Source organism: Cicer arietinum, chromosome 5, assembly GCF_000331145.2.
Source record: "Cicer arietinum cultivar CDC Frontier isolate Library 1 chromosome 5, Cicar.CDCFrontier_v2.0, whole genome shotgun sequence".
Classification (NCBI taxonomy): domain Eukaryota; kingdom Viridiplantae; phylum Streptophyta; class Magnoliopsida; order Fabales; family Fabaceae; genus Cicer; species Cicer arietinum.
Window position 1 is genome coordinate 78,042,808 of NC_021164.2, and position 10,455 is coordinate 78,053,262.

The window sequence follows — 10,455 nt, forward strand, 5'->3', positions numbered from 1 at the left end:
TTAGGCAATTACTAACAAACTATATTTGTGTGATGTGACCACAACCTACAATGACATGATAATTCATTTTGTGGCATATATTAAGTTATTATAACCGTATCAAAAAATATCATTTGCTTTTTTTATCTCTCTTGGCTGCTTTTTTTTTTTTTTTTTATGGCTATCATGTAGGTTTTTGGGTTTTGAAACCTGGCATTGGTTGTGTCGTCTCATTCAGACGAATAGATAAACTTTTTAACATAATTGGAAAGAAGAATAATTTACACGATATATGCTCCATTAGTCCAAATGTAGTAGTAAGTTTTAACTCTTGACGAATTGGTAAGAAACAAGAGGTCAATATTTTTTTTACCTTGGATCAGTTAAAAAAGGCTGAGAAAATTACCAAAAGGCCATCATCTATTACTAGAATTGTTCAAAAGATTCAAGTTTTGAATAATGATAATAAAATACAACAACAAATCAATTGAAAATAAAATCCTAAAGAATGGTTTCCCAGAAACAAGAGTTTGAGATTTTCATTAATTTAATATGATTCAGCTAGTTGACATGCACTGTTTCGACGGGGCTCACAACTGCACCAAAAACATTCTCAATTTCATTCAGTTTGTAGCATTTGTATTTTGAAACCCCACTAGGCACTAGGCACTAGTAAACGAAGCGTGAGGAAATCATGCAATCACTTCAATATGGCACCCCGCGCCATGCTTCTTACGCTGTCTAGTTAAAGGTATCACAAGGCACCACGTGCTTTTGATCAACTAACTTCCCTCATTTTCTTGTACTCTTGAAGGCTAACAAGGGAAGCCTTGACCTTGAGCCAGTCACTAATATTAAAACAAGTTACATGGAAATAATTCAGTTTTACACCTCCTTGAGTTATTCATTATAGATAAGCACATAACTCCCACAAATTTCAGCGAGATCCCCAGTAAGTTCATGGCTATATGAATAGTAAAAAACCAGTCTAGATGCAATCACATCAACAGTTCTTCTATTGACGTTCTTCAGCCAAGCAACACTAGCTGAGGAACAAGCTTTGGCCTAAAAGGAAAAACCAAATAAAATTAAGCATTTGATTATTTGTCAGATCGCATATTTGAAAAAATATAACCAACATGGGAGAACTGACCTCATTGTATTTTTTCTGATCAATCAGAAAAAGTAGCACAAGCAGGTGACAGTAGATTTCTAGCTCAGGCAACAAATGTTTAGCTACATGGGTTTGAATGGCGGAAGTTGCAGCATCTACCTCCATCTCATGATCCTCCTCCTATAAAATCATAACAAAATAAACACTCAAAAAACCATTGCTATTTCCTGAAGAAAACATTTGAAGAGAACAGCCTAATATTTTCCTAGGAAGAAAGACAAAAAGAGAAATTAATCAGAATAGAAAACATCTATCTCATGAGATAACTTCTAATAAATAAGTTTGCGAGATAGACATTCAATAAGGGAATTAAGTTACAACGTCACAAGTAGTCAACATATACTTCTTTTAGAGGAATAATTCATCAATCTCATAACTTATATTAAGAATTAAGGGCCTATTTGAATTGGTTAATTTGAGTCAATCTACTCATATAAGCTCTTGAGATTGTTTGAGTTTATAAAAACAGCTTATCATTTGTCTATATTTTGTTTTCAGCTTATGAATATAGCTAATAGCTTATATAAAATCAGTTTAACTTTATTTTACCTTTTGTTATAGAAATAGCTTATACATAAGCATTATATAATAAAAACACATAATTAAGTTGTTTATCTAAATATAGCCTAAATGGGTAAAAAAACAACTAACCACCTCATCCACTAGATGATTTAAAACAAATGAAAATAAAAAAAATAAAACGTTTATAAATAGGAACATTCCCTAAATCTAACACAAAAGTTGCAATAAATTTACCTTGGGAAGATACGCAGACAATTTGTTATGCGGCTCAGTACCAGGAGTGAGAACATGATCGAGAAAAGATGAGATAACAGAAGCTGTCAATTTCTTTCTCAATGCTTGTAAGACGAACAGCACGAGCAATTCAACGAACTTCCTTCGAGTATGAACCAGTCTCGATAAGTGATGTTATCTCCTTCGAATCTATGAATCCAAATTCCAAAAGCCAAAATTTAAATTAGAGAATTGTTGGAGTGATTTAACATAGATGTCGAATCGCTAAAGCAGTTGTAGTAGTAGTTAGAGGGAGGTTCTTACGCTGTAAAGTAGATGGAATAAGTGGAGAAACAGAGTTTGAAGGAGTTGAACATCTTTCATCTCAAGATCTTGTGTCATCTTCAACAAAATCTAACGAAATTGAGCGAAATTTCGGGGAGTCTGAAGCAAACCCTAACAACTGAAGAAGACAAAACAGGAAGCAACGTGGTCACAGACTCACACGCCTCTCTTTGAAGCTTAAACGCATCGCATGGTTTTTCTTTTTTCTTTTCTTTTAATTTTTGTTCGAGTATTTTTACTTTTGATGTTTGGGATGTGATTATGCATTCTTGTTTATCTTATTTTTTCATTTCTTTTATAGTAAAAAAGTATATATTCTTTTTTTACAAGAAAAATATATCCTATTTTTCATGAAAAAAATTAGACACTAGAGAGAGAATAGTATTTTAGTTCAGAATAAATAAGACTTTAAGTTTACGTAACACTTACAAAAAAACATGAAAAAAACACATTTAGCCAACTCAAAATATATAAACTGATTAAACAATTTACTATGCGCACAACCTAAGCAGTTGCATCAACTACATGGAGTAATCTGCAATTTGAAAAGCATGAAAAATGACATAGGATGATGCCACAAAATATACCCTCAAAGGAGAATAAAAGTTGTTGAAGATTGGCGCTAATTAAGGAGAATCAACAGATTCTGTTTTGTACAGTTTTATGACAGCTTTATGTCCATTAAATATAGATTAGTATTAGCTAATTCCTAGCCTTTCCTATCTTATTAGAATTAGCAATTATGAGGAGAATAACTTCCCTAATTCCTAGGCTAGATCAGCGCCCAGCCTTAATCTCCTAGTCTGTATAAATTCTGCTTTGTATTACTGTAAAGACACAGAAAATAAAATAAGAAAATTCCGCAAAAGTGTCCAATGATATGGAGTATGCATCATCAGAATAAAGTCAAGAGTAAGAGCTATGCACCTGCAGCGCATAAGCTTGTGATTTCTCGGACACGGGGCACAAAATTGCTTGACGAGGACTAATCCAGAAAGGGCCATTTACCCTTGTAGTGCTCTAAAAGTATGGCAAACATGTGTTAGACAGAACCTAGAAGGGTTCGGTGTATCATAACAGGTCTCTCAGTTTTGGCTTCATCCTCAGTTGAGAATTCCAATTTAAAACAATCAGGAAGAAAAGCTTATTAAATTATGCAATCAAACGAGAATGAACCCACTATACCTCCATTCATGATGAATAATAAGCTCCTGTTTCACTCCCAAAATATTATGATCATATATTGTAGCCTGATGCAAATGTTCCTGAAATAATGAGAGAAAAAATAAAGAAACATAATCAAATGATAAAATCATACTACACTATATGGCATGGCCACAATCCTACTACTTGACCACAGACATTCATTTAATAAACTAAAGAAATTGTCTCATTTCACCTGAAGAATAATGGAGCACCACATTACTTAATAGTTGTTAATCCCAATGTTTGAAAAAGAAAACTGGTATTTGAGTAATAAGGAATTGGTTAGAAATATTAAAACCAAACCAACTATACCAGCATCTGACATCTTTATAATCTTATTGACTTAATTCCACTTTTAAATTAATAAGAAGTGTTTAAAAAAATGTATTTTAAAATATGTCTAATTTTGTTCTATCTAAAAAAGTTACTGGTAAATTTAGAAAAAAATACCCATTTGCCTTGTACTACCTGTTATATATGCACTCCTTGGGGAAATTTGAGAATGAATCATACTTTCTCATCAGTTCTTTGTCATCGTTCTTTTATATATGCCATGAACTTACGGGTAGCAACATTATTCTGGAACTTGTGATTTTTCTAATTTTGTTGTAACTTCATCTGACTCTCATCCTTCCTCAAAGTTTATCAGACTCCAATGATGGAAAAAGGTAAGCATATTATGTTCCTGTGCATGTAAAAAATTCACTGTAAGTTTAAAAAAATTCAATCTTGATATTTTTGAAAGCTTATCTGCTGTTGATCTTGCATTTCCACCGTTTGAACTATTTCTCGCCACCACCTTTTCTTCTACAAATCCCCTAAATAGATATTGAGAATGGGAAAAATACCAAAATCAATGAACCCTAAATCAATCGCTCATTTGATTTCTGCCTTCACTCTCTAGATTCGAGATTTCAATTCGATTTCGTTAGCAATTTAGTTCGATCGCGCTTCAATTTCCATTCGATTTCAGAGATTTTCTTCAGTTCCGATTTCCGTGATCTTCATCAGTTCGATTTCGGTACTCGTTTTGCTGAAAGATTTTGATGCCGTTTGTTTTCTGTTGGAAATATCAAATATGGTTGCAATAAATTTGATTATGGTGTAAAATACACTTTTTTGCCCTTCTTTTTTGTTATCGTTTCACAGTGTTCTCACAAGTACCAAATATTCCTTCAAAATTAAAAACATACTTGTAATGGTAATTCATTTTTATTTTTATATGAAATATTGCCTCCAATAATCTTTACTTGAATTTAACTTATATTATAATTTAAAAAATATAACAAAAATTTAAAAGGCCAAGTGTATTACGTATATGTTGAATATATTTCGTTGATTAATTAATTAAAATTATCTTGTTTTCTTATGTAATAAAATTATCTTTTATTGTAACAAAATACTTTTAACGAAACTGATGAAAATTGGATATCGTATCAATAACTTCAGGGGTCTCAGTGACGTTGAATTCAGAGTTATGGCATGCTTGTGCAGGTTCACTTGTATCCTTGCCTGACTTGGACAGTCTTGTATATTACTTTCCCCAGGGCCATATCCAACAGGTCAAGTCTATGTTCAAATTTTCATTTTTTACCTTTCTAAACATTAGTATTCGTTTGGTCCACTTTAGTGTTATATCATCTTGATAAATATTAACAGGTGTTCTAAAGATATTTATTAAACAATTAAAAATAAAATATTCAATTAAAGATATATTAAAAGTTGTATTTTTAAAATTTATTTTTTTAATAATAAAAATATTTTAATCGACTAATTAATCGGTGATAATTATCTGTTAACAAATGCAACTTTTTGATATGCAATTGAAGTATGTCTTTTTGTATTGTGTCTAAGTAAATCTCAGTTGGTAGATGGTCCCACCACAAGCATTCCTAACGATTTCAAAATTCCATCTCAGCTGCTCTGCCAAGTCAAAAATCTCGCACTTCATGTTAGTGGAAAATTTTATCGTTCACTATGTATCTTCTGCGTTTCTGCTCTTATTATTATACATGTTAACACTTTCAGACCTTTGTATGTCTCTTATGACAGGCTCACAAAGAAACAGACGAAATCTATGCAGAAATTAGTCTCCAACCATTGGATTATGTAGGCTTTTAATTTAAATTAATTCTTTAATTATTTCATTCGTTTCACAAATTGTTTCAAAATGTCATTTTTCAATATAGTATTAAGTATTAATTATTATTTTTCAATTATATTATTTAATTAACAATATATACCTTACTTTTAAAACATTAAATTTTGTTTTGCATTTATGATAATTAAAAACCTATTAATACTAGTTAATAAGAACACTTCGATAAAATTATAATTGTTTTTAATTTATAATTATTTTTTATTTTTTTAATATATGTGAAATGAATAAAAATATACTTACTTTAAAATGAAGGAGTTGGCGCGTAATTAGAGAAAATCAATTCACAATTTTAATAATCTGTTAACATATACGTCAACATTTATTTGTGTATTCAGAAAAACGGCTACTTTCCTATATCTCTGATTGGGTTAAAGGCCACTCCTACGAAGCATCGCTTCTACAAAACGTTAACTGCCAGTGACATCAGCATACATAGTAGCAGCTTGTTGGTACCGCAAGCGACAGCAGAGTTACTCTTTCCGCCATTGGTAAGTTAATATATTTATAATTATAATGACTACTTTCCTATACCTCTGATTGGTTTATGAGTTATTTATGAACACAACACCGTGATTTTTTTGGGACACTTATAAAAATGAAAAAGAAATAAAAAAGGAAATTAGAAAACTATTACTATATTAATGCCTATGTTGCGGGTGATTTTTTTGTTATGAACCGAATCCTATTTTGATGGCTTTGGTGACTTTGTTGCTTCTTCTATTTTTAAATAACAAGCATCATTCTCCTTGCAATAGTATTAATTTTGTCATTCTTTTGAGTTTTTGACTGCCTCACTAACAAATTGTTTTTTCAAATGATTAAAAACTTTAAATATTTCAAATCATGTATTAAGGTTAAAAGTGGGGTATCAGTCATGATTTGAAGGAATATAAATTAAGCCAATAGATTATGCAACGACATTTCGGAACTAACAGCCAAAGGCAATCAAAGATAAACAGGAATCAGAGGTAACCACGAATCAGATGTAAATCGGAATCAGAGGCAAACAAAACAAGACCAGAGACAAAGGTAAACATGAATCAAAGGCAATTAGAGGAACCAGAACCAACCGTGACATAATTCAAAGCGACTCCAACTTACAATGATTTACTACCATTAATTAAGCAACTCCAACTTCCAATGCTTTGAGAAGATAAACAAACTACTATCATTAATTAAGCAACTCCAACTTCCGATGTTTTCCGACAAAAATTAAATATTGTCATGGCCAACATTAATTTAGTGAAACTTCTAATATTTAGAAAAAACCAATTGACTACTAATATTCCCAATTTTTTATAGAAAAAAAATAGTGTTTGCATTATCAATACATTCACTAATTCCCAAGAGTCATAGTACATGGTTCAACCAATAATATTCTTCTATGAATTTCAATGTATACTGATCAATATCAATTAATAATGTCAGACATTTCCAATAAATAGAAAAATCAGCAACCACACATATACATAATGGAGCAAGGGATGTAATTATAAAAGAAGTTAAAAGAGAACAAACTAGCATGCGGAGAGTTACTAAAGACTCAAGAGTAGTTGCAATTAATGCATGGTTGGCTACTCATATAATAGACAAACATAACCACATGTAAACTAGAACCATAGACAACTATGAATCAAAGGCAAACAAAATCGTGTGAAAACTGGAACTAGAGGCAAATGAGAAGCTAAAAGAGAAATAGAAGAAACCACGCATATACATAATGGAGCAAGTGATGTAATTATAAAAGAAGCTAAAAGAGAACAAACTAACATGCAGGAAGTTACTGAAGACTCAATGTAACATATGACCGACACAACTATCTACCAAGAGTAGTTGCAATTAATGCATGGTTGGCTACTCATATAATAGACAAACATAATCACATGTAAACTAGAACCATAGGCAACCATGAATCAAAGAAAACCACGAATCAAAGGCAAACAGAACTGTGTGAAAACTGGAACTAGAGGCAAAAGAGAAGCTAAAATAGAACTAGAGAAAACCACACATATACATAATGGAGCAAGGGGTGTAATTATAAAAGAAGCTAAAAGAGAACAGACTAACATGCGGAGAGTTACTGAAGACTCAATGTAACATATGACCGACACAACTATCTACCAAGAGTAGTTGCAATTAATGCACGATTGGCTACTCATATAAGAGACAAACATAACCACATGTAAACTAGAACTATATGCAACCATGAATTAGAGAAAACCACGAATCAAAGGCGAACAGAACCGTGTGAAAACTGGAACTAGAGGCAAAAGAGAAGCTAAAAGAGAACTAGAGAAAACCACACATATACATAATGGAGCAAGGGATGTAATTATAAAAGAAGCTAAAAGAGAACAAACTAAACTGCGGAGAGTTACTGAAGACTCAATGTAACACATGACCAACACAACTATCTACCAAGAGTAGTTGCAATTAATGCATGGTTGGCTACTCATGTAAGAGGAAAACATAACAACATGCAAACTAGAACCATAGATAACCATGAATCAGAGAAAACCACAAATCAAAGGCAAACAGAACCGTGTGAAAACTGGAACCAGAGGCAAAAGAGAAGCTAAAAGAGAACAAACTAGCATAAAAGAGAACTAGAGGAAACCACACATATACATAATGGAGCAAGGGATGTATTTATAAAAGAAGCTAAAAGAGAACAAACTAGCATCCAGAGAGTTACTCAAGACTCAATGTAACATGTGACCGACCCAACTATCTACCAAGAGTAGTTGCAATTAATGAATGGTTGGCTACTCATATAAGAGACAAACATAACCACATGTAAACTAGAACCATAGGCAACCATAAATAAGAGAAAACACGAATCAAAGGCAAACAAAACTGTGTGAAAACTGAAACTAGAGGCAAAAGAGAAGCTAAAAGAGAACTAGAGGAAACCACACATATACATAATGGAGCAAGGGATGTAATTATAAAAGAAGCTAAAAGAGAACAAACTAACATGCGGAGAGTTGTTGAAGACTCAATGTAACATATAACCGACACAACTATCTACCAAGAGTAGTTGCAATTAATGCATGGTTGGCTACTCATATAAGAGGCAAACATAACAACATGCAAACTAGAACCATAGGCAACCATGAATCAGAGAAAACCACGAATCAAAGGCAAACAGAACTGTGTGAAAACTGGAACTAGAGGCAAAAGAGAACCACAGACAAAACGAAACCAGAGGCCCACGAACCAAAAGCAACCATGAATCAGAGGCAACCACAAACCAGAGGCAAACTGAACCATATGCAAACCGGAATCAGAGGCAACCAAGAACCAGAGGTAAAACATAACCACATGCAAAATGGAACCAGAGGCAAATCAGGAATTAGAGGTAACCACGAACTAGAGGCAAAACATAACCACATGCAAACCCCAGAGGCAACCAAAGGCAATGTAGTGTCACTCACTCAATCAAAGGCAATATAGTGTCACTCACCCAATCAGTAACTCAGATGACTGGAGCCAGAGGCAAACAAAACTAGATGCAACCGAAGACAAACAGGAACCAGAAGCATTCAGAGACAAACGAGAACCAGAGAAAAACTAGAACCAGAGTCAAATAAAATCAGAGGCAAACGGAAACCATAGTAATGTAACAATGTCTTTTTCATGTCAAAATTTCAATTTCCTTATAATATTTAAAAAATGGTTCCCACGTAATGGTAAGTGCAGTTAGGTTAGGTAATTCCCATTGTATTTGTATCTTAATTCCCATTTGGTACATTCATTTCAGGATTACACAGTGAAACCAACAACCCAGGAGCTCCTTGTCCGAGATTTGCATGATAATACTTGGACATTTAAACATACACATTGCGGTGAGGATGCTTTTATCTATTATTTGTATTCCTACAATAGTGGGATATAAAGTATAAAAATATTTAATATAAGTTATTTATTAAGTCACCTTTTAGTATAAAAGTGAGGCGAAATAGTGTGATGTGGCAGAATGCTATTGGATATGAACGTAAAACCATTTTATAATTAGACAGTGTATATCCTATTATATAGGAAAATAAATATTAGTAAGTTTTGTTTTGTTTGCAGGTCGGCCAAAGAGACATGTTCTCAGTAGTGGATGGAACTTGTTTGTTAGGTCAAAAAGGCTTAAAGTAGGAGATACTGTCATTTTTATCAGGTGTATATATTTAGCACTGCTTAGTGAGTAGCAGCTTTCTAGTAAAATCTCCTTTTTGTAAAATCTCTATAAAGATTTTACTATAAAAATGAAATGTCAATTGTTACAAGGGATGAGAAGTCGCAATTACTCGTTGGTATCAGACGTGCTAATCGTCAACAGGCATCATCTCCTGATAGTATGCACTCTGGTGTGCTTGCTGTTGTTGCTCAAGCTCTTGCTAATCGAAGCCCATGGACTGTTTACTACAATCCAAGGTATATTTAACTTGTTCTAAGCCTCCTCTAACCAAAGCTAGTTTATGGCATAATATAGTAAAACAAATTCAAACTAATATATTTTTCGGCTTATTTGTAGAGTTTGTACTTCAGAATTTGTTATTCCACATGCTAAATACATAAAAGCAAAACATCTGTCTCAATTGTCAGTTGGCTTGAGATTTGGTATGATGTTTGAGACACAAGAATTTTGTAAGCACAGGTGATTTTCTGAACTATATATTTAATTATGGTGTGTCATGTAGACTAGCTAGCATATTTTCTTTGCTAAGAAGCAGCAATAACTTGATATATGCTTAATTTTTCTGCAGATATATGGGTAAAATAGTCAGCATCAGTGATTTGGATCCTCTAATGTGGCCTGGTTCTAAATGGAGAAATATTCAAGTGGAGTGGGACGAGCAGGATT

General features: G+C 32.8%; 1 protein-coding gene and 1 long non-coding RNA gene across 4 annotated transcripts in view; one reads left to right on the plus strand and one right to left on the minus strand.

The window, feature by feature from the left end:
• Positions 1-381: 381 nt before the first annotated feature.
• On the minus strand, positions 382-4,630 carry LOC101510603 (uncharacterized). Of its 3 annotated transcripts, XR_189844.3 has the most exons (8): positions 4,288-4,630; positions 3,908-4,124; positions 3,419-3,498; positions 3,161-3,253; positions 2,213-3,060; positions 1,910-2,098; positions 1,133-1,273; positions 382-1,044 (listed from the first exon to the last, which is right to left on the minus strand). It is a non-coding gene; the product is annotated as an uncharacterized lncRNA (long non-coding RNA). The 3 variants fall into 3 exon arrangements; XR_001143950.3 differs by having other exon boundaries at positions 3,908-4,630; XR_001143951.3 differs by having other exon boundaries at positions 2,213-2,351; positions 3,908-4,627.
• Positions 4,631-4,856: 226 nt separating this feature from the next.
• Positions 4,857-10,455, plus strand: part of LOC113786691 (auxin response factor 5-like) — a 5,647-nt gene continuing 48 nt past the window's right edge. Inside the window, exons 1-9 of the mRNA XM_027334725.2 lie at positions 4,857-4,933; positions 5,294-5,390; positions 5,492-5,548; positions 5,936-6,088; positions 9,364-9,448; positions 9,678-9,768; positions 9,879-10,025; positions 10,126-10,248; positions 10,385-10,447. Of these exons, the coding sequence (XP_027190526.2) occupies positions 4,857-4,933; positions 5,294-5,390; positions 5,492-5,548; positions 5,936-6,088; positions 9,364-9,448; positions 9,678-9,768; positions 9,879-10,025; positions 10,126-10,248; positions 10,385-10,447 (893 nt within the window). The remainder of the gene's footprint in view (positions 4,934-5,293; positions 5,391-5,491; positions 5,549-5,935; positions 6,089-9,363; positions 9,449-9,677; positions 9,769-9,878; positions 10,026-10,125; positions 10,249-10,384; positions 10,448-10,455) is intronic.